We start from the raw sequence: 24,990 nt of genomic DNA, 5'->3' as shown, positions 1-24,990 counted from the left end.
AAAACTTTTTTCCACCACTGTATGTGTGTGTAAGAGAGGGAGTATGGAATCTTGAGAGAAGGAAAAACATCAAACCTACAGAAGCACAGAGAGAACAAAGGTTTCTGGACTGTGCCTTTACTCACACACTGCAAAATGCACAACACACACTGGCCACAGGGCAGACCGCAATATAATTCAACAAGTGGCAGTTAGTCATCAAAAGAATCATTTTCATTTACACTGTGTGTGGTTGTTCATTTTATTAAACAACCAGCCTTGTTCCTCCTGCTCTCCAGTCTAGCTGCACTTAGGTGAATGCATACACACACACCCTGCATGTTAAAAGTTTAGTGGGAGAGCAGTCGTTACAGAGCTGACCACAGAGTTAGCACGGTGACATGTTAAGCTTTGCTTAGCACAAACTCTGGGAGCAAAGAGACAGCCAGCCAAGCTTCTTCTTCATGTTTTGGTAGTTTGCTGGCTAACAAGAAACAACACTTAAAGAAGTTCAATGTGGAGATCTGACTGGCAGACCCCAGTTTGTGCGACTGGGTGACTGCAGGTCAGACACTGTGGTTAGCAGCACAGGAGCGCCGCAAAGAACCGTGTTCTCTCCGGTCCTGTTCACCCTGTACACGTCGAACTTCAAGTACAACTCAGAGTTATGCCACGTGCAATAGGTTGCAGATGACACTGCTATCGTGGGCTGTATCAGGGGTGGACAGGAGGAGGAGTACAGGAAACTGATCCAGGAGTTTTGTAACACAGTAGACAAATACATCTCACTACTGAATAGGGCTGGGTTCCAAACTTCGGTTCTTTTATGGTATAGACCGAAAACCCTAGTGTTTCTATGTCGAAGCAGTTAAAAAAATGCCACCGAGGTCAACAGTATGGCTCCATTTTAGCAAGATTGATAGCCAGTAGTGCGCAATGTAATATTTGCAAAAAGGACATTCTTGCTAAGGCCAGCAACACAACCAATTTGATGAAGCATTTGAAAGTGCACAGAATCAATTTAAGAGCAGAAAGTTGCTACGTGTTTGACAGAGCGTACATTTTCTACTGCTGGGGACACCATCAGTCAGGAGCGGGCTTTTCTGTTACCTGAGAAAGCAGATGTTGATTTTTCTGAAGAACAACTGCTAAATGAAGATTTAAAGGTCCTTAGTATGCAGCAGTGAGCATTAAGCACTGACTTGTGGCATGTTTGCAACTATTCTTTTGCACTGAAAATTTTTGTTATTTCTTTATGTTAGAAAACTGCTTTGAGTGAAAAAAAATGCCAAAGCTGAAAAATAAAACTTAAAAGATTTGTACTGTAATGTAATTTTCTTTTTGTTAGAATTGATTTTATAAAATTGGTATCGAAAAAAGTATTGTTCAGGAACCAGTATCGAAGTCGAGGTATTGGTATCGTTACCGGTATCAAACATTTTTGAATTATACCCAGCCCTACTACTGAATACAGAGAGAGTCAACTAAATTATTTTTTAATTCCCCATTTACCTGACGAGGTGAGAAGGCCGTATCGTGGCTGCAGAGCCAGTGCGAAGCTAAAGGGGTCTGGTCGAAGAAGTGGCGATTTAAGCCTACAGTACCTTCTGTAATCATGGGTAATGTGAACTCACTACCGAATAAGATCGACGAACTGGCTGTGCTGGTGAAAAACATCAAGACCTACAGAGAGTGCAGTCTGTTGTGCTTCTCTGAAACATGGCTCACGTCTTGCATCCCAGATGCTAACGTGGAGCTACCCGGTCTCAGTACAGTCAGAGCGGACAGAGACACGAAAGCCTGTGGGAAGTGGAAAGGAGGAGGACTCGCTTTATATGTAAACACAAGATGGTGAAACCCTGGGCATGTGAACATCAAAATCTCCAGCTGCTGCAGAGACATCGAACTCTTGGCTGTAAGTCTGCGTCCCTACTATCTGCACAGAGAGTTTGGACACGCCATTGTTGTCATTGTCCACGTGCCGACGCGGAGGTAGCAAGTGACGTCACTACAAACCTAGAGTGTGGAAGCTACCCACAACCACAGGCTCATTCGAGAAGTGGTCTCCTAAAGCAGAGCAGGCTCTGAGAGACTGTTTTGGAACCACAGACTGGGATGCACTGCAGGGGTCACACAGTGAGAACATCGAGGAGGTTGTTGACTGCACTACTGACTACATCAACTTCTGTATGGACATTGCTGTTCCGGTTAAAACTGTATGCTGCTACGCAAACAACAATCCCTGGATCACAAGTGACATCAAGGGCCTTCTGAATCAGAAGAAGAAGGTCTTTTAAGATGGTGATCAGCAGGAGCTAAAGTGCATGCAGAGGGAACTCAGAGACCAGCTCAGAGTGGCGAAAGAGCAATACAGAAGGAAGCTGGAGCAGAAGTTGCAGAAAAACTGCTCCTCAGAGACAAGCTGGCAGAGATGGGAGTAGACTCAAACCTGGTGGCATGGATCACAGCCTACCTGACTGGCAGACCCCAGTTTGTGCGACTGGGTGACTGCAGGTCAGACACTGTGGTTAGCAGCACAGGAGCGCCGCAAAGAACCGTGTTCTCTCCGGTCCTGTTCACCCTGTACACGTCGAACTTCAAGTATAACTCAGAGTTATGCCACGTGCAATAGGTTGCAGATGACACTGCTATCGTGGGCTGTATCAGGGGTGGACAGGAGGAGGAGTACAGGAAACTGATCCAGGACTTTGTCTCATGGTGCGACTCCAACCACCTGCACCTCAACACCACCAAGACCAGGGAGATTGACTGGACTGCAAACACAGATGCTCTGTGCAGGAGAGGACAGAGCCAACTGTACTTTCTCAGAAGGCTGGCATCCTTCAACATCTGCAAGAAGCTGCTGCAGTTGTTCCGTTTGCACTGGACTTGAAATTTCTTTACTGTGTTTTTTATTAGCAGTGTTTTATTATTATTATTCCCAATATTTATTCTATGCCTTTGACCTTTTAAATCTGTTGATGCTGCTGGAACTGAATTTCCAGTGCGGATTAATACAGTACCTACCTACCTACCTACCTACCTATCTATCTATATATCTATCCTGTTTAGGAGCAGTAGGTGGTAACAGTATGGCGAATGGGGATGACTCCAGCCTCGCCCTGGAGCAATGACGTAAGTACCCCTAACACCTTCTGAAACATTCATATCTTTTGGTGTGGGAGGAAACATGGACAACTCGATAAGGGCTTCAGTTAGCTGTGATGGTGTTTGAAACCAGTACCTTTTGCTGTGAGAATACCAAAACACAGCCACTTTGCTTAACATTAATTTATTACATCACTCTGGCTTTGCCCATCTCAAAAAACAAGCACAGTAGTTTTGTGTATGTACCAAGAAAATTAAATTTTTTTATTGTTGGTCTTTTTTTATGGATGCTTTTTCACTTTGCTTTTTTGTCCATCTTAAGAGTATTTTATTTCCCTGCAGTGGTTCAGCCATTCTGTCGTCAAGTAAAGTAAAATTGTAACTCATTTAAAAATATGACAGAAACACTCTTTCAATCTGTTGTTTCATTTTCCTCAGCACTCTACAGTGCTCTAGATGTCTGTTGTCTGTTGTATCAAATCACAAATCACTGTAGCCTCATGTTGGAAAACGATGATTCCACTGAAACTGAGAAACATCTCAGGTTTTAAAACCTCAACCTTGGAGATAACTCAATTGTTTTTTTTAATGAGCTATGAAATGTGTTTACAAAGTGCATGTTTCTGCAGAATTATCAACTGCCTACTGTTTAGATGAACCCCTCAGATTATCATAGAGGGGAGTATTGCAGAATCAGCTGGTGGCTGCACAGACAGATAAGTGTCTTTGAAAAATATATCTTTCACAGTCACACCGGTGGTTCTTAAATGGTTGACGAATCAACATAGACTGCTGCTTTGTCTCTATCTGGTTTAATTACAAATCAGACATGTTACACTTTCAGCTGCAAAACATTCATTTTGATCAATAACAAATTAACAGATGGTCGAGTCATATTTCACAAGAACCAGGACTTTCTGTACATTGATGCAGTATGCATTCATATCTCTTACTCAAATAGTAGAAAATAAACCCAAAGTATTTGCAACACATGGTTAAGGTGTCAAGATAATAGTTTCATCTCTGTTATGTTTGCTTTGCATGTGCAGTCTTCATCTGCAAAGCAAAAAAGACTACAGGCATCAAATAATGTTGAGTTAGACAGTATAAGATATCTCTTAAATGCAGGACAAAAGGAGTATTAAGTTGCACAAAATGGAAATACCCAGAGTACAAATATCTCAAACTTGCACTAAAATAATTATTATTGTTTTCCACTTTTTCTGCTGTAACATCCTCCAGGGTACTATATTGGAGAAACTTAAACTCCTGGTCAAACATTGGCTGTTGATGTGCATGTGCAAGGCAGACAGATGGACAGATGACACAACGTTATTCTACATATAAAATAATGAACGACAACTGAGAAGGCAGACACATGTTTGGTTCTCAACTTGTTATATCTCTTAACATACATTGTGGATTTCCAGTAAAAGCCTCATATTGCATCAGTTTATCACTGCTGTTTTTCTCTCATTGTTTTCATAACTGCACAGCCCTGGAACCCAAACATAATACTTAAAACTTATGACTGTGTCAAATGTATAATAGCATCCATGGAATATTTTATTCAAGTCTTCTCAAAAGAATGACAGGATTTTATCTCAGAGCTCGTCCTGGTGTTGATATTTAGTGTTGACATCACTGACTTTTTTGACATTTGTTCAACATTCTGGCTTTTCAACACCTGCTAAACAAAACATTACATTACAAGTGATCTGCTTCAAGTATATATATAAAACCATTATGTGTGAAAGAGAGAGGGAGAGAGCCACTGGCATGACAGCTGTTCCAGTACAGGCTCAGACAGAGGGAAGTGACAGAGAGTGATGGAATGTAATGAATTCCCACAATCCTTGTGATGTTGTTTGGCAGTTGAAAAAGTGTGATCTCACCTTCAATATCACCAACTATTCATACATACAGGCATCTATCAAGTAGTATAAATACAGTATTACTGTATCTACAATACTATATGATGGGAGCAGAATCCATTTTTGCAGTAGTACATGACAGAGCTGCAACTATTATTTTTATTATCAATTTATCTCTAAATTATCTTTTCAATTAATTATTCAAGAGATAAAATGTCTGACTTCAGATAACTTATTTTATCAACCAGCAGTCCCAAACCTAAATATGTTAATATTCAATTGTATAAAACAGAGATAAGCAGTAAATTATTACATTTTTTGTTTTGATTGACTCGTGACTTATAATAGATGGGCAGGCTGAGTCAAGGTCAAGTTTTAAGTTCTCCACAAACTGAAATACTGTGGACGGTCCTTCAATAATAGTGATGCTGTGTACCTCAAACATTTAGTGGGTGATATCAAAACCAAAAACACAACGGCAAAAGTGTAAGGATTGGATTTAACAGTGTCTTTGTCTGCTCTAATGTAATCTGCAAATGTTAGCATGGTCAACTCAATAGCTTACAACCTGCAGCAGTACACTAGTCAATGGCCAAGGGGCATGTCATTAGCTCACCACATTGTTTTTTTGTCATATGTTATAAAATACATGTTAAGGACTGAATATTCACCCTGTGGGACCAAAGATGCTACTGCTTTACAGCCATGATTTTCTGACCCCCAGGGGTCCGCGACCCATAGCTTAAGGTTCCACAAAATAATTTGCCATAAATTAAAATTAAAAAAAGTTTAAGTTATGGCATATCACTAAAAAAAGAGTATAGTTACATATAGTATATTTTGTATGGGTCTTACTCTTCTTCTTGGCTACACCTGGCCCTTATAAAATTTTCTTTTGAATTCTTTTTTAAATCTTAATTTAAATTTGGTGGTGCTGTATCAAATTAATTTTCTGTCAAGGATCAATAAAGTATTATTCTATTCTATTCTATATGGGGACCACTGCGCCAATAAAACAAACATACTAAGCCAATGACTCCCACTGACATTAGCTTTGGGCCAATAAATGATACATGATACACTAATATGACATTTCATGTCAAAACCAGCTAAACTAAAAAAAAACATGACAATGGTTATCTCGAGTTTAGTTTTAGACCAACATGTGTCTGTGCTTACAGTGAGGGAGGTCACCATCTCACACCTCAGCTCATACATCTCTGATGTGAACAGTGATGCCTGGGACTGGACTGCAACAACAAATAGCCTGACAGGTGAGGAAGAAGAACAGCAGAATTATCCTGTGACAGGATACTGAGGGCCCAATTCCAGCAGGTTAATCATGCAAACTTTTGGCCCTCCCTCTCACATGAGAATCCCTAACTCACTGCTGAGGCCATGCAAACATTGCTCCCCTTTCCTACCACTTACGTCTGTGAATCATCATTTTCTAAATGTAATTTGAACAACAATTACAGTTTTTAAAACTATTCAAATTTAATTTAAGTTAATTTCTATGAGATATGTCTTAAGTAGTTAGGTTGAAAAGTTTAAAATTGATAAAATAATAAAATTACAGCAACTTTTCTTTTGGCATGAGGATTATGAGGGGGTCCTTGGAAAATTTTCTCCCCTGTAAGGTGTCCCTGGCCCCAAAAGGTTTGATTCTAATTATTTCTGGAATGAAAGTGTATATGTATCACTAAAACGAAAGAGGTAATTGATACATGTAGCAAATGTAGTGGTACTTTGTTCAATACTAACAGAAAATAGGTAACCTCTTGGCGGAACTCACAGAGGAATGCGTCATCATCACTACACACCCATACACACACATCCAACTGTTAGCAGGGATGTAAGGTGTGACACTCACATGGAATCAGTTCCAACAGTGTGCATGACACATGGTATGAGAGAGTGGGGGTTGGGATGAGTGTGCATGTCTGTTAGAGAGAGAGAGCCAGAGAGAGACCAGAAGAGAGGGGGACACTTTCCAGGAGCTTATACAGGACAACTACTAAACTGAATCCACTTTTCTCTCTCTCTCCACCTCTTTTTCTCCCTCTCTCTAACACTAACACACACACACACACACACACACACACACAGTAGTGTGTAGTACATAACATGGAGATGAGGCTGGGAACTGGCCCTGTTCAGATAAATGTGCCGGATACTGCTGCTTCCCAGCGCTATTCAAATGACCGTGTGTGTGTGTGTGTGTGTGTGTGTGCGCGCGCTCTTGTGCATCTATCTTTGTGGGGTCCAGTTTGTTTGACTATAAGACCTTGAATGTTTTGAATGTCAACACCTGGGAACTCAATGTAGTTTTGAAGGTTAGGGTTAGAAACTAGGGAAAGTATTATTTCATCAATTAGGGTCCTCACAACTATTTTAGTATATACTTCATATGTCAGTGAGGGAGCAACAGAAGGAGCATGACTCTAGATTTAGTGTATATGTAATTACCAATAGCACAGACTGTACATAAGTGACATATGTGACATAAATATTATACATAGTACTGTCCAGCTGTCCTGGTTTACAGTGACTGCTGCAGTGGTCAGTGGTGTCTCCTCATTTGGGTAGCTAGAATTAGGACTCCCAAGTTCAATAAGGTTTTCCAGTTTGTGATACACTATGCTAAACTTTATACTGCAACTGAAGAAACAGCAAACAGCAAAATATTAGAGAATGCAGTTAAAGACATCAGTTCACTCAAATTACAAAGAAGCTTATTTTCTCACTTGTCATCATAGTTTTGGGTTTATGCGCTGATATTTTGAGACACTTTCCACTGAAATCTGACCACTTCAACAATATAATACATGTAAAAATAATTTGGTTTGTCCACTGTGATCACGAGAATCCTAACAACTATTTCCTGTGTGTCTGTATGTGTGTCCAGATGTCCGTAACCCGTGGGAATGAGAGTAGTGTGTGAGTAGGAGAGGAAATGATGTCAGAGATTGCCATGGAGATTCTGATGGATACCCTCAAACCCACAGTAAACACACATATACACTCCACACAGTCACATGCAAGCTGACACCCACAAGATTTCTGTAAAACAACACCAATAAGAGCATGTGATGTATTTAATGAGATGTTTTTGTCTCAAAATATTCATGTGACATACATGCATACAGACATACAAATACATTTGCACAAAGTTTCACGCAATCTTTCTCTTTCACCATTATTTCACTTCTCATTCAATCTTTACTTACTCATCACTAAAAATATTACTCCGCCATATACATTTTACTTTCTTGGTAATAGTTGTATAATCGCAATAGTAAACTCGAGGGTGTCCTTTAACGTCATTTGAGCAAAGCGCCTCGGCTTTCTCCATTAGCTGTGTCAGTGACACGGTGCTATAACTTAAAATTCATGTAAAAGTTTGCAGTTGCAGAAGCTACATCTGTGTGAGTAAAAAAAACAAAGTAAGCATTTATTTGTGCAGTAGGCTGTCAATTTAGTTCAGTAAATTCTGAGACCTCGATAAAGCATTAACATCAGCTCGTCAAATCATTTCTGTTGCTAGGTTGTTACTAAGGGTCTGATTATTTGCTGTAGTGGTAAACTCGGTTCCATTACATATAGGAGTGCAGAATCCAAGGTGAAGCAATAACCATTTTTACAAGCAGCAGTTGTACATATAATTTTCATCCTATACTTTTTAAGCCTATTTAGATATTTAGCACATTTAAGGTATACCTACCAGCCTACCACTCTATGATGATGTGTTTTGTTTCCGTTTTTTTTTTTTTTTTTTTTTAATGGCTTAATAGCTATGTTGGAGGGTTTCCAAAAAACCTGATGTGGTCTTGAATTGTAGCATCTCTCCTATAAGTCAGGAATGCAAAGCTTTAACAGCTGCTATACTGAGTATTAACACTTGAGTTTACAGACATTCTGATTGTTCAACTGTTAATATTCATAACCATTTTTTAAACTGCTGTTATAGTGATTTTCCAGTAGAGCTGAGTCAATGTTGAGTCACCAAGGCAGGAGCAAATGCCTGTTTTTATCAGGCTAATGATAAAGCTACCAGAATAAACAGAGTAGTGGCTGAGAGAGGCAGGTAAAAGAGAAGCTTGGCATGTGCTTAATGCATACATGCATAAAACACAATAGGCCACAAGTTAAGAGGGACACAGAGGGGTCAGATTTGTATCCTTGCAGTATATTTCTTACGGCCTCCTCCTCACCCGTGTCTGTGTATGTGTGTGCCTCTCTGCAGGGGCGTGGCGCTGTGCAGCAGTCCCTTGCTGCCGGCTTCATTTGACCGTCCTCCTCCCCCAAGGGAGCTGGGGTTTTTTCATCAAAAAGAAGGATGGAATGCTCCACCCCTGTATAGATTACAGAGGACTCAATCAACCACATCACAGTTAAAAATTAGTATCCACTTCCTGTCATCGACTTTGCATTCGCTCCTTTCCACCAAGCCACCATTTTCTCTAAACTAGCCCCCGCTGTGTTCCAGGCCGTAGTCAATGATATACTCAGAGACATGCTGAATCGGTATGTGTTCATCTATCTGGACAACATACTGATCTTTTCCTGCACCCCATCAGAGCACCACCATTGTGACCCACAGGCAACTTCAGAGGTTTTGCAAACTTCTACTGCCAATTTATCCGGGATTACAGGTGGCAGCTCTACTTCACTACTCTTTTCCTGGTCTCCTGAGGCTGAGTCAGCCTTTTCCACTCTTAAATCAAGTTTCACCTTTGCACCTGTTCTTGTTCACCCAGACCCCTCCAAACAGTTTGTAGTTGAGGTGGATGCCTCCAGATATGGGGGTCGGGGCTGTCCTCTTGCAACGATCTGATGTAGATGAAAGACTTCACCCTTGGACTTTTTACTCTTGCCGTTTGTCCCCAGCAGGGAGAAACTATGATGTGGGGAAGAGGGAGCTTCTGGTGGTGGTTTTGGCTCTCGAGTAGTGGCGACACTGGCTGGAGGTGGCAGAACATCCCTTTGTTGTATGGACGGACCAGACCATAAGAACTTGGCCTGTCTGCAGACCGCCCGCAGGCTCAACTCTCACCAGGCTCGGTGGGCCCCTTTCCTTGGTAGATTTGATTTCACTTTGTCTTATCGTCCAGGAACTCGCAATCAGAACTCTCAGAACACTCTCCTGCTAGACCAGTCCAGAGTCATCCACCATCACACCAGAGATCATCCTGCCTCTGTCCTGCATTGTGGCAGCTGCCCACTGGGAGGTGGAAACGCTGATGAGGGAGGCCAAGCAATCTCAGCCTAGCCCAGGCAACACACCTCCTAATCTTCTGTTTCTCTTCAGAATACCATCAAATTCAACCTGCAGAGGTTCTGGTGGCTGACCCTCTCTAAAGACACCAAGGACTTTGTGGCGGCCTGCTCTGTCTGTGCTCGAAGTAAGGCATCCCACCAGCCTCCTGCCAGACTCCTACGTCCGCTGCCCATCCCAATCCGCTGCTGGTCCCACATAGCCATGGACTTTGTCCCTGGCCTCCCCACTTTTGAAGGTAATACAGTCATACTCACCATTGTTGACCACTTTTCCAAGGGTATCCACTTTGTTCCCCTCCCTAAGCTCCCAACAGCCCAGGAAACTGCACACCTGCTCACACTCCATGTTTTCAGAGTCCACGGCTTACCCCAAGACATCGTGTCAAACCAGGGGCCCCGGTTCACCTCGCAGGTATGGAAGGCATTCTGCAAGGACCTGGGAGCGTCCGTTAGCCTGCCTCAGCTCAATACTGATAAGTAATCAGAGTTAATTGCAGCATTTTTTTGATTCTGGCACTAACTGTGCTTTTGTTCCCCTGTGCTTCAGCCTTTCCGCTTCCTGCACCGCTGTCCGCCCCTGCTGCAGAACTCCTCATGGTCCCTGGCTTCTGTTGCCAGTTTCCTCGGCCTCCCATCAAGTTACCTCGCTCTCCCCAGCTCTAACCCCCCTCTATTTCTAAAAAGAACTAATTTGAATCAATAAAGATCACCGTTTCCGCACCAGAACTGTGTCAGTGTCCTGAGTGCTTTTTGGGGTTCAGTCCAGTGTTTAGCTTGATCATGATATATTTTTTCAGCCTCCTGTGTTATTGATCTCTTTATACTAATGCAACCAAAAGATGCAGACTTTTCTCAAGCTTTGTCTGTTTTCTCTGTCATCTCTGCCCTCATTCTCCACTTCCTTATCCCAATGCTACTACTGGCTTCTAAAGAGTTAAAGATTTTCAAGTCAGATTTCCACATACACTCTGTTGGATTAATCCCTCTTGAATACTTCCTTGTTTTCCCCTCTTCTGTATGTGTTTCTTTAATTTTTGTTAGATTTCCTCTTCTCTGTATTTCTCTCTTTCAGACTTGTTTTCTGTGTGCCCTCCTTCGATCCTTCCACTCTGATTGGCTGTTTTGAATTTTCAGTGAACATACCCTCTTTTTTTCCATTCAGCCCCACACATTCACGTACAACCTCAGATACACTCATCCCTCTCCCCTACCTCCTTCCAAAACAACCAGATGGTGAGACAACAGCCGAGAGACAGACAGTAACAGCAGGCGAAAGCCCTTAGAGAGTGACATTACAGTGTCTCTCTCACACAGTCTTTCTCTAAGAGGGTATAAAGGCCTCATTGTATCCTCCATCACATGGAAAATGTCGGGGGAATGCCATGAATGTGACGGCATTGAATCCACAGTCCAGGGTCAGTGCGAAAACACAAACACACACACACACACACACACACACACAAGTTTTACCCTGTATTTGTGTATAACTGGCCTTTATTGAGGATTGCTGAGGTGACTGGAATGAATGGTGTGTGTACATAGTCTTAGACAGACTCTACAGTGTGTAAAAGACAGTGTGTGTGTTTGTAAGTGCATTTAGGAAATTAATCTCTTGTGGTGCTTTCTTGAGTGACTGAATGACTGATTCCATAAATATATTTGGGGAAGCCTGACCTCATCACTGTCTTGTGACTTCAACAGCGTTGAAGTGGGTCATGACAACTGTCTCAAAATACATAAAAACAACTCAGTAAGCACCACAACAAAACACAGTATGTATATGACACTAATCAGCCATAGTCCATAAATCTTGGGCAACAGTGATTATGTTTTTATTTCTGGTGTCTCTGACATTGGTCTGGTCATGTCATCTCCAACACTTAAGACTGATTTTACTATTCACTTCCACTAGCTGTGGAGTGGAAGTGGAAGGAGTGAAACAAATTTCTGAGTTCACAGTGTGGTACACACAGTTTTTCAACACTGTTGGGATGAAAATAAACTGTAACTGAGGTGACTGTATAAAATTAAGGGCAAAAAGTTTTGTAGGCTTTCTATTTAGAGATATTTTGGTGCAAAAAGCATTTATGCAAGCAGATTCTTATCTACAAAAAACTCAACTGAAAAATTAAATTCTGTAGTTAACAGTGACTGTATTAAGATTAAGAACAAATATCTATTATATATTTCAATATTTCCTTACAAAAAGATTTTTGATTCCTGGAGAAGACTTTTAGCTGAAACTGAATTAGCTTGCTTGCTAATTAACTAGCCAACAGCTGAGTTTTCAGGGTTGGTATTTGTTTTCTATTTGTTTTGTTGTTGATAATGGAGTGCTTTAGAGTAGACTGGAGGTAAAGATAAGATAGCTTACTATGTCCCAGTTGACTTCCCATTTTGAAATAAATCTGACATCAGTAAACTAACAGCCGCACAATAACATCTTATTTCACATATCTCATTTTGCTCCTTATTCTTTATCTTTCACATTGACACACTTACTTTGACGTCTTGCTCCAGTGTTCGAATCAGTTCTCCGTCTACCTGCCCTGTTTGGGCCACACGGAGAGAGCGCCGCTCTGCCTTCCTGAGCCTGTACTGCAGGATGCGGCACGTCTTATTTGCCTGAAAAGCACATGCGGTGTGAGCAAATTATGTTGTCAACTGTTTAAGCATTGTTACTTCTCTTCACTATTTCATGGCCTCAGGAAAAATTTGCCTTGCAAATAGCCATTAAAATACAACAGAGGACATGTAGTCAAACACAAACACATAAAACAGTGGTATTGCTTTTTATCCTGAGCAGCTTAAGGCAATGTATTAAATGAAAAACTCAAACTCTTCCTTTCAAGGGTCATTTTGATGATCCAGAATGTACCTGGTTTTGTGTAACACCTCTTGCTCAAATATGACATGATGATGATTACCTACCATCTTACTTGCCTGTTTCAAAACATTTTACAGCCTCTTTCCATTTTCTAGATAGAAATTTCCTAATCAAGAGATCAAAGAAAATGAGAGCACAGATTCTAGAAAAGACCATGCCTCTAGTCTATCCCCCTACACACATACCTGCTCCAGCTGTTGCCGTAGCTCCTGCAGCTGGTAGACATCTTCTTCCATGTACATGTCCCTCATCTCCAGCATCTCAGACCTCATCTCCTCCATCTCATCCTGGACATAGTGAAAAAGAAGGCTATATAAGTGCATCTGTCATTTTTACATGAAATATTGTGAACCAGGTAGTCCTCCAGTATCTGCTGTTGTGCCACTCAAAGTGCTGACCACATTACAATCATCTGTCAGGGTCATAAAGAGGATCATTTAATGTTTAATAAAAGTCGCTATTGCTTTCAGCATCTTTGTCACAGATACAAGCATTCAGTCATCATAATCATCATCAAAAAACATTGTCCAATAACTTTATAACAATGATAATCCATCTCATTAATCACCACTCGCTGTCATTAACCACATATTCATCTTCATGATCAGGATATCCATTACAACAATTAGTGTCTTCTTAAAATAATCTGCTCTGTAACATTCTCTCAAGTCTGATAAAAGGGGTCATCAGGAACAGAGATCTACATATTTAAGCCTCAGAATGGTGCACTGAGTAATACAATATGAAACTGTATTGATTCTCCTTTTTCTCTTCCTCCCAGGAGGTAGTACAAAGAAGGTCAAAGATCAGGGTCAGGCTATTAGATAACCTTATTGAAAACTAACAGTCCCCACAGGGAAATGTAGTCTTTTTAGAAGCAAGCATTAAAGGGAAAGAAAAGAAATTTCTACACTACACAAAATATGAAATAAAAATATTTTAACACACATGACATTAAAATACCACTCACAAATCAGCCAGTTCATATGATTCATTTACAGTTAGGTTGTTATTATTAATTTCAGCTTGACAGCATGAATTGCATCATCCCTCTGAATCCTATTTAAGGTTGTGTGCTTAGCGTGTCAGCAATAAATTTAACATCACCCCACTAGAAGAAGTCTGGGTCACTGGGCTTTATAGGACAGTAAGACACATGTTACACAATGGTGTGCCTCAAAGTGTGTGCAGTGTGTGGGTGTGTGTGTTGACTATAAACTGGGAAAATAAAATGGGTCAGCTTCTGTAGAGCTCTGACTGTAGCAACAACAAAGCTCCGTGTGCGTGTGCGTGGACTATGAAAGCATGACAGAGAAGAACAGTGGGTTAGGGTGTGTCCATATCTCCAACACCTGCAGAATACACAGTATGTGTAAGGGCGGCTGTGGCTCATTGAGGTAGAGCAATTGCCCACCAATCAGAAGGTTGGTGGTTCGATTCCTCCAGTCCGTATGCCAAAGTATCCCTGGGCAAGATACTGAACCCCAAATTGCCTCCAATGTGTGTCATCGGTGTGCGAATGTGCGTGTCTGTGTTAGAAAGCTCTTGTTGTATAGAACTAGTGCTGTATGAATGGTGTGAATGGGTGAATGTGATCTGAAGCACTTTGAGTGGTCGAAAAGACTAGAAAAGCGCACAGTCCATTTACCATTTATTATGAATCGCAAACATGTTGTGAGGAAAGAGATAAGAGAATGAGGAAATAAGGAAAGAGAAAGAAAGACATAAAAGAGAAGAGGAAAAAAGAGAGAAAAATTAATTTACAAAAAGAAAAGACAAAGAAAGGCAAGAAATGAAAGGAAGTGACTATAAAGGAGAGGAAAGAGGAGAATGAAATGGGGGGGGGGGGGGGGGGGGGGAATGTGAGGACACAAAACAAGGGAATCACAAGTTAATGTGGTGAGAGAGAGGTGGTCCACTGACCTGCTTTTCACAACTAACTAAAGAAGAACAGGAAAGATGGTTTCTGTTATGAGAGCAACAAGACAGTCAGGAGAAGAAATAATCCAATCAGATGTAGATTTTAGTGAGCCAGATGGGTTAATGTTAGAAATTTGAGCTCATGCACATCTGTTGTGATAACAGCCCTCAGCACAGTGGCTGAACTTCCAACATTTTTGCATCTTTATGTTATGTTGTTTTATGTTATGTTTACATTATTTTATCTTTACATTTTGCGTTATGAACCCAAATCATATACAGTCAATTTTCTGTACTAGGCCTACATCCATGGGCATGACTGGGCACCAGATTGCAGTGTAAAGAGTAGGGATCGACCGATATGGTTTTTCCAGGGCCGATACCGATACCGATTATTAGTAGTCAAGGAGGCCGATAACCGATATTTGGAGCCGATATTCATTTGCAATAAAAATGGCATAAAAATTTTGAATAATACAAACTCCGGCGCTTAACTTTGTTTAAATGCCTTTAAAAATATGTTTATTAAACAGCTTTTCAGATTTGCAACATGTTAAAGGTTTTTTTTTTTTATCTTAGACAATAGACAGCTTTGTTTTTTAAATTCTAACAAAAAGTGCAGGGAGCTCCCAGGCTCAGCAGCATGTCTTATAAAGTTAAATTAAAACTTAAACAAATAAATATCTCCCGTAAAGTTTTCTACAGCAAATAAAGTTTACCAAAATTTCAATATAACTGAAATGTTATTTTATCTTTCACTTATTTTTGTTTTAAGTCCAAACAAAAACAAAAAGTGCAGGGAGCTCCCAGGGTCAGCAGCATCCCTTATAAAGTTAACTGAAATTTTAATTAAATAAATAAATAGCTTCCTGAAGTTTTATAAAGTCAACAAAACAAAGTTAAATAAAATTTGCACAGAAATGTGAATCTCAAATCAATTAGTAGTCCCAATTGAGCAGCACCAGATTGTGGTGCAAAAAGCAGAGTTATTCTGTGTGTGAGCACTGTGCATGCACAGCTTTCACTGCTGATTGGCTGTTGCCATGGCTCTGTGTGTAACCAATCAGATGGTGCTGTGGGCGGGACAATGCTGAGACAGAGTAGTGACTACAGACAGAGAGGCGCGGCTGCATCAGCGCCAGAATAACCGCGTTTTAAATTGATCTCTTATCGGCCGGCGGATTAAAAAAAAACGGCCGATGCCGATATGCGTCAAAATGCCGAATATCGGCGCCGATAATCGGCCCGGCCGATAATCGGTCGATCCCTAGTAAAGAGTAACTACAGAAGTTGTGGTTGTTTTCAATGAGTTTTTCTTTTAGCACAGAAGCATGCTGCTATTGTTTCAGAGGTAACATGGAAACACAAATTTTACAGATGTGTTCACTGTTGGGATTAGCCCATTAAAAACAGATGGTTTCATTGTTGGTCATGTGTAACAGCACTTTACAGTACAGGATGCAGCAGTACTCCACATCTTTTTTTAGCCAGGAATTGCTTATTTTGACTCTATAACTAGGTTTTAACTATAGTGTATCTGAGAAATTATTATATAATGATGTTCAATAATAGAAATATGCTTATTATTATTTTTATTCACAGAATTGGACAAGAAGATCCATCCATCCATCCATTTTCTTCGGCTTATCCGGGATTGGGTTGCAGTGGCAGCAGGCTATGCAGGGTATTCCAGAACACCTTCTCCCCAACAACACTTTCCAGCTCTTCCTGGGAGATCCCAAGGCGTTCCCAGGCCAGATGAGATATATAATCCCTCCAGCAGGTTCTAGGTATACCCACCCAGTAGGACGTGCTTAGAAAACCTTCAAAGGGAGGCGCCCAGGAGGCATCCTGATCAGATGCCCAAACCACCGCAGCTGGCTCCTTTCGATGCGAAGGAGCAGCGACTCTACTCTGAGCCTCTCCTGGAGGTCTGAGCTCCCCACCCTCTCTCTAAGGCTGAGCCTCGCCACCCTGCGGAGGAAACTAATTTCAGCCAGCCACTTCACTCTCAGCTGCAAATCCATCCCAGTGCACACTGGAAGTCTCAGTCTGATGAAGGCAACAGAACCACATTGTCTGCAAAAAGCGGCAATGCAATCCTAAGATTCCCAAACCGGACACACTCCTCACCTTGGCTGCACCTTGAGATCCTGTCCATGAATACCACAAATAGAATCAGAGACAAGGGGCACCCTTGGTGGAGTCCAACACCCACTGAAAACATGTCTGACTTTGTGCCAAGGATGTGGACACAGCTCCCACTTTGGTTGTATAAGGCCTTAGTGACCCACGGTATCCCATACTCCCTCAGTACCCCCCACAAGGCCTTCTCCAAGTTGTCGAAGCACATGTAGATTGATTACCCCCGCCCCCCTATTTTAAATAGTATGGTCTAGACCTGCTCTATATGAAAAGTGCCTTAAATGACTTTTGTTGTGATTTCAGCGCTATATAAATAAAACTGAATTGAATTGAAAGTCCTTCTCCATAGACTCCTTGAACTTCTCCCACACCTGAGTTTTTGCTTCCACGACTGCAGAAGCTGCATACCTCCTGGCCCTCTGGTACCTGTCTGCTGCTTCAGGAGACCCCTGGGCCAACCAAGCCCGAAAGGCCTCCTTCTTTAGCTTAACAGCCTCGTTCTGTCAGGCCGGGACTAAAGGCAGGACTCAGACGCAGAGATGACGTAAATAAAACCGACTTTATTAACAACCAAAGTTCTCTCACTTGAATGACAAAGAAACAGAGGCTATAAAATTTTCCTAGGGCGGTTAAGAAAACAAAAACAAAAAGTCACTCTCAAAAAAGGAGGAAAAAAAAACAAAAAAACCAAAAACAAATGAACAGTGGCTAATAAAGTTAGAACAAATCAAAAATCACTCACAGAGGAGGCAAACAAAAGGCTATGAAAGGATTTAACAAAAAACGCTCCAACAGGAGGAAAACCAGAAAAGCTCTAAATAAAACTCTTTCCCAAAAAAAAACAGAGGACCTAAGATAAGCTATGAACATAAAAGAGTTAAACAAAATCACTCCAAAAGGGAGGAAAACAAACAACTATGAAAGTACTCTAAGGCTAAGGCAAGAAACTGAGATATCAAAATTACAAAAAAAAAAAAAAAAAAAAAAAAATCACTCTTACAGAGGAACAATGGCTTACTGGAGGCAGCACTGTGGCTGTGGTTTCAAGGCTGGAGGTAAGTCAGGGTGAACGGACGAAGACACTCCTGGCACAAGACAAAGGAGACACAGACTATTTAAACACGCAGAGGTAATGGGAAACAGGTGGAGACAATGGGTAATCAGGACACACACAGGTGACACATGAGGAAGGGCAAGTGCTCTGAAACGAGAGGAGAGTAAATCCTTCAAAATAAAACAGGAAATGACAAGACCAAAATCCCAAGACAAGACAAGCCTCACCGCAGTGTGACACCTTCGCTGCTGTCCACCAACAGGTTTTCAGACTGCCGCCTCAACAGGCCCCGATGACCTTCCGCCCACAGCTCCTAGCTGCCACCTCCATGATGGAGGCCTTGAACACGGTCCATTTAGACTCTATGTCCCCGACCTCCCCCAGGATGTGCAAAAAATTCTGCCAGAGTGGGAGTTGAAGATCTCACAGATAGGGGCCTCCGCCAGACATTCCCAGTTCACCCTCACTACAAGTTTGGGTTTACCAGATCTGTCAGGCAGTCTTCACCGCCACCTGATCCAACTCACCACCAGATGGTGATCAGTTGACAGCTCTGCCCCTCTCTTCACCTGAGTGTCCAAGATATGCGGCCGCAGATATCAGACGAAATCGATCATCGACCTTATGCCTAAGTAGTTCTGCTACAGCCGGGAGACTCTTAACTTTTCATAACATGAAAAGTGGAAATAAGGGGAAACAGCTCACTGTCCAAAAGTAGCAATATGTACCTAGGCACTTATAAATCTCACTAATTAATATGTCATATTAATACATCATATTAGCCTCTATATGACACTTTTTTGCCATTGGACAGGGCCAGGCTATCTGTTTCTGTTTCCAGTCTTTGTGCTTTGTTAACTGGCTGCTAGCAGTAGTTACATGCTTAGTGTACCGACATGGGAATGGTATTTATCTTCTCATCTAACTCTTACCAAGAAAACAAGCAACATGTTTTTGAAATATTAAACTATCATTTTTAAAATAATGAGATTATATTGTTTGCCTTGGTTCCTGGTACTACCACACACATCTAGCCATCTGAGTCTGAAATGGACCATATGGTCTTAAATATAAACACAGGTACTGCAGATCTGGATGGGTTTTACATTTGTTTAACCCATCAGTACCTTACTATGCCAACAAAGCATGACACGAGAGACATAAAAGCTGCAATCATGTGTCTGTTTGTCACATGTACTATGTCTTTTGTATTTTTAGGATATTAGCATTTCAGGTCAGAAAAAACAGCCTTGAGTCCAGCATAATTATAGAGTATTTTGTAAAATAAGCTTACTAAATGGGTACTTTTGTATCATCATTTATAGAGGTCAGAGAATTACCTCAGTACATACAGGAGAAAAAAAGCAGCCTTGCAAGCATTCAGAGCAGCTTAATGTTCTGCAAACTGTATGACCAAAGCAATTCTTTGCAATGTAAGATAATCTGAATATTTAAATTAAATAAGGAGTAGGCTCAAACAGTCATCTATACAAGCTGCATAGATGCTCAACTAATAGTTTAAATGGCAGTCACAGGTCAGACATTTCTACAAAATTAACTCCAGAAAGCCCCATCTTTGTAAGCCTCTGTGAGGTTCAGCTGTGATATCAGGTCAGTAGTAAGGGCCCATGTTTTGTTAATCATGTCCAGCATGTGGGCTTGGGCAATCATTTAATTAGTTGCTGAACTTTATGCTGAGTAAAAACCACTTAAAAGAGATGTGTGGATTAGGGCTGCAACGATTGTCAACATAATCAATGACTTATGATTATAAAAATTTGTCAACAACGAATTTTAGAGTTAACGCATCATATAAAAACATGAAACCAGAGACTTTGTAAGGGGAACCATTTAAATGTTCACTTCTTACTGCAATGCACTACAAAAAGTGCTGGAGGCAGTATCACTTCCATTGTCTATCATGACTGCATTACTAATGAAAACGAATGAATGAATGATGGCACAAAAGGGGCAGAATCAGAAGAAGAGGCAAAACTGAAGACTGAAACTTGGGGAACATCTCACGAAAATAAGCAGATGAAACAAGCTCAATGCAGACTCTGAAAAGCCAATTGTCATTTCACAGCAGCACTACTGCAACGCATGAACATCAAGGGGTAGCTCAGTAGCTTTGCTGCATGCTGTCCTATAGACAATCAACAGCAATGGACTGCCACACACATACAGATATACAAATGTGCACCAACTGAGAGGATACACATGATGAAAAAGAATTTTGCAGCCAGAAAGGGGGAGTAGCTAGTAGCTAAATCTGGTACAAGATTAATATTTTTTATATTATCCCTGGCAAATAAATGTAAAAAAAACTAACAACATTAAACTAGTAAAATATATTACATTTATGTGCATATGCATCATGGTTCAGTGTTTATAAGAGCAACAGGTGTGCTAAGACAAAAAATGTTTCAGTAGCACCACCCTGATTAATAAACCCCCCTCAGCTGTGAGACCATGGCTACAGAATAAAGGACCAGCTTTGAAATGAAAAAACATAGTGACAATAACCATTGTCAAATCTAAATTCTCAAACACTGCTGTGAGCTCCTTGGGAAAAGACTGGGTTGCCCTTCTGTTTAGGCAAGTGCTTAATCAATTACCTCCCCCATTCAGTCTCTTACAACTACTGGCTTGTCTGGTCACTGCGAGCTTGTGCTTAGGGTAGATGCTAATGTAATTGATCTTTATCCTAATCAATCATTCTCAAGGGAGGATGAATGTGCTTTACTGGTGGATCCATGTATATTATGTTTCAGTGCCTATTTGTGATGATGCAGTGATCATCTGTTTTTTGTTATAGTACTCATATTGGGAGTATGAAGCAGATTTCACTGTATTCTTTAAAGACTGACAACCCCTCAGGCTGTTGAGTAAAATTACACCCTCACCTCCATCACGTGAGCAGGTGGAAAAACAGCTGGGGAATTATGCTAAAGAGCCACTGTCTGTCCAAAATGCTATATCTGGCTGCAAGGTTGCATGTTTGGCTTGTGCTACTGCAGACTCTCTATTCATAACATCTTCTTTGTGGTGAGTGGCCTTGGATGGCATCCAAAGGAATCTCCACACACTGGGAATCAAGTCAGAGTGAACTGGTAAATAAACCTAACTGACCTCCTAACAAACGCCATGATAACTGAATTAATCATAAGACACATATATTTACTGCTGTCTGTCTAAAAACCTTTCCCTTGGGGTCCCTGGTGCCAAATCCCGTCTTTTTTTGACATTTGACAAAGTAGCGTGGAAAGCAACTTACTAGACATCTGAATCCATACATTTAGAGTTGACATTGGAGAAATATAGGCTATATTAGACTTACTTTGAGGTAATCATTCTCCGATCTCAGCTCTTCTATTTCCCTGACAAACTCCTCATGCATGCCGTCCATGAACTCCTCTGTGAGGTCTGAGAAAGCCAGAGATGTACTTGCTGGCACCCTGCTGTCAAACGAGGTGACTGAGCGCTCCTCGCCTGGGGATATGCTCCCTTCCCCGGTCTCCACACCGAAGGACAGACGGCCCTTGTCCTCGTTCTCCTCGGAAGAGCAGGCGGTCTTGGCGGCGCTGTGATGACTAACTCTCTCCGACAACGCACCATCCCTGAGCGGCTTATCTCCGCCCGGCCTAACGACTCGGCTGCTCCTCGACTCAACGTCGCTGTTCACAGCCTCCGCGAAGAGTTTATTTTCCTCAGAGGCGCAGTCCGATAGCTCGGAGCTGCTGTCGGTCGGTGACAGCTTCCCTGGGGCGCAGCCCGAATCCTTGGATAAATCGTCAGATCCTATACTGGCGTCCGACACCTTCCTCCGCCCGCCGGTGCTTTTGGCCGCCTTGGTCGCCGAGGCTCTTGCACAACGCAGCAGCGGAGAAGGAGGATTTGCCCGCCAGTTTGCTACCGCCGCTTTTCTCCGCTTTACTGTCCTTTCCGGTAAGACTTCCCACGGGGCTGCGCCTGGAAATGCGGCTACCCAGATGAATAGCTCCTGGTTTGACGCTTAGGGTGGGCGTCCCAATCCCTCCGCGGATCTTTGTGAGCGACCATCCAGGTACATCTTTCGGTCTGGCCGGTGACGGTGCACGGTTTATCCTCTTCTTCTCGCCCGAAGGCTGAGCGGACAGCGCCACAGAGGACTCTGCAGTTTCAGGCCGGGGATATTGCTGCTGCTGCCCGTCCACCGCGTGATGCGTCAGCCCGCTGTCCGAGCCCTCCTTCCCGCCTGCGCTTTCCATCTTTTGCCGAAGATGGAGTCTCCGTTCCTTGGGCGAGGCGAAGCCGAGGTGAGTTGGAGAGCTATGGACATCAACCTCCTTTGTTTTTGTCATTCATTCCGTTTAGGCCGAAACAGGAAAACAGAAATGAAACCTCCTGTGTTGGGGAAAGAGGAGGCAGAAGTTGTGTGGACAAATAACTGCGGAGCAACACAAAAGGAGGTGATCCTGACTCCAGCCACAATGAGAGCTCCTACAGTGCAACAGAACGAATAAGCAGGAAGTACAAAAACTGCAAAACAAAAGCAAAATATATTCCCGTTTTTTAAATGTGTAAAATGATTCCGTTTTTTCTTAGATATCCTCCTCTTCTCTATTCAGGGTCTCTGTCTCGATGACATTTACGAGCCGGTTCCTGCTCGCACAGTTGTGGCTAAGAACAGAGAGGTAGTGTGGTGGATATGGTCCCCTTCTCTTCCTCTCCCCGCCCAGATAACGGGATGTAGATGTGGAGGAGAGAGAGAATCTCATTTATGCAGCTCTCTGTCGCCACCATTACAGGATATTAAAAGATCACTAAGAGAAGGCAAAAAGATGTGTATGAATGTTCATGCAAGAGATGCAGGAGGAGCATTGTTCATGATGGCTATATAGGCTACTTAATGATAAAATTAAACAGTGGAAGCTGCATTTAAAATACATTAAACACATTTTTGTAGCCTACAGGTCAGGAAATGAAAAGCAATAATTTGAGGCAGTCAGGAGATATATCATACAGCCACTCTCTGAAAATGACACTACATTTACTGATTGTGCTAATGGACCTCTCTGCTGCTGTCTGCACAATGTCAGCATTTATTTATTCTTTTTTTTTTATTGACAGATATTTATACACATCACTTTTATACAAATCACAGCATCTGTAGCTCACATAACAGACAGGAGCAGAAAGACAAAACACTGTAGATTACAAAGCTAAAAACAAACAAATGTTATATACTTTGTTGTGTAACACTGTGTGGAATTGGTAATCAATAGATAAATACAAGCAGTGATAAAACAAACAAACAAACAAACAAAAAACACGATACAATTTCCCCAAAATAAGATAATCCATACAGTAAACATCAACCTTTAATTTTGTTTGGCAAAAGTCTCTCTCTCCTGATTTCAGGCAGTAGTATTTTCTGTCATTGCTGTGTTGTGAAACACTCCTTCCCTCAATTAATCTGTCATAATAAACGCATGTTGTGGAATTCAAAAACAGAACTATGGTCTAGATCTTAAATTAGCCTCATTAAGTCCGGCTGATCTATCATGTGAATTATATGGCAGGGGAAAGAGAATGTATCAATGCAGTTAATACAGCTATCAGTCTGGGAATCTACACTCTGCAAATTTTCCTGGCTGGATTTATCTTCTAAGATAGTGGACTCCAAAACTGCACTTCCTAAGGACCTAGCAGGGTCTCTAATCACCTGCAACCTGCCAAGTGCTAAGGCCCTAGTGTCAAACCTGACATAAACACCATCTGCTTTCAGTAGGTCGGGACGGCCACAGAAAGAAGGCTAGTTATCCACAAAACCATAGCCCTGCTCACTACAGTATCAAGCCAGTTAACTACTATACACCTCATCAATACCCCACATAGGCAAGGGAACAGAGACAATTAATCACTGCCAACACATATTTCTGGCAAACTCAAATGACAATGTTGCTGTAACTAGTGGTGGAGTGTGCCTGAGTTCCCTGTTTCTCTCTGCTTGATGCCAACACCTTAGGATCATCCTGTAGCTCTGGCCCCAGGCAGGCAGTAAACATTGTGTAGCCAGGCGGTATCATCATGAGAGCTATCATCATCAAGCTAAGGACACGAGACAGGATATAACAGTATGTCATTATGGTCCATTAGCACCCCTTAGCAGCGTACTGGAGAAAGTGAAGTCAGAATGAAAGTGACAAGTTGTTTTTAGCAAATGGAGACTCACTCCTGTGAAGGATAGTTGCCGAAACATGAGATATTATCTGATAAAAGTAGATGGTAATCAGTGAGTAAAGACTGAAGAGCAAGTAGACACCGAGCAAACATGCCCATTAACACTGTGAAATGCGAGGCATGTGTGGGCCCCACACTATGAGACCCAGGTGCAGCCCTAGGTTGGATAGAGCAAAGTGTGGGCTAAGTGTTGGCTCCCCACACTAAGAAGAATGGGGCCCATTTAGGTGTGGGACTATGTGGGGCAGGCCCATTAGAGCTGGCCACGCATTTGACCCATAGTTCATGCTGAGTCCTAAAAGACCATATTTTCTGGGTAAATGCTCATGCAGAATAATTGCACATGTTAAAAGTAGCAGTAAAGAGTACTTACATTTACTGAGATCCAGAAAAAAAAATTACAAAACTGCATGATGAATGAATAGAGTACTGTTTGCTTGTTGAATGAATGGAATAATGAAAATAATAAAAGCCATATGACAGAACCTTATATTAGAACATGACATTAAAGTCATGTA

At 41.7% G+C, this 24,990-nt stretch overlaps 1 protein-coding gene across 1 annotated transcript in view; it reads right to left on the bottom strand.

Annotated features, from left to right (window-relative positions):
• The window catches only part of LOC108900460 (protein SOGA1-like), a 115,038-nt gene extending 91,676 nt beyond the window's left edge, over nucleotides 1-23,362 (bottom strand). The window contains 4 exon segments of the mRNA XM_018701506.2: nucleotides 12,744-12,866; nucleotides 13,314-13,415; nucleotides 21,588-22,109; nucleotides 22,111-23,362. Coding sequence (XP_018557022.1) covers nucleotides 12,744-12,866; nucleotides 13,314-13,415; nucleotides 21,588-22,109; nucleotides 22,111-22,590 — 1,227 coding nt within the window. The 5' untranslated portion in view covers nucleotides 22,591-23,362.
• Between the last annotated feature and the right edge of the window lie 1,628 nt (nucleotides 23,363-24,990).

This window comes from Lates calcarifer, linkage group LG6, assembly GCF_001640805.2.
Source record: "Lates calcarifer isolate ASB-BC8 linkage group LG6, TLL_Latcal_v3, whole genome shotgun sequence".
NCBI lineage: Eukaryota > Metazoa > Chordata > Actinopteri > Centropomidae > Lates > Lates calcarifer.
Note: the sequence above shows the minus strand (reverse complement) of the source record. Positions and strands in the feature narration are given on the sequence as shown.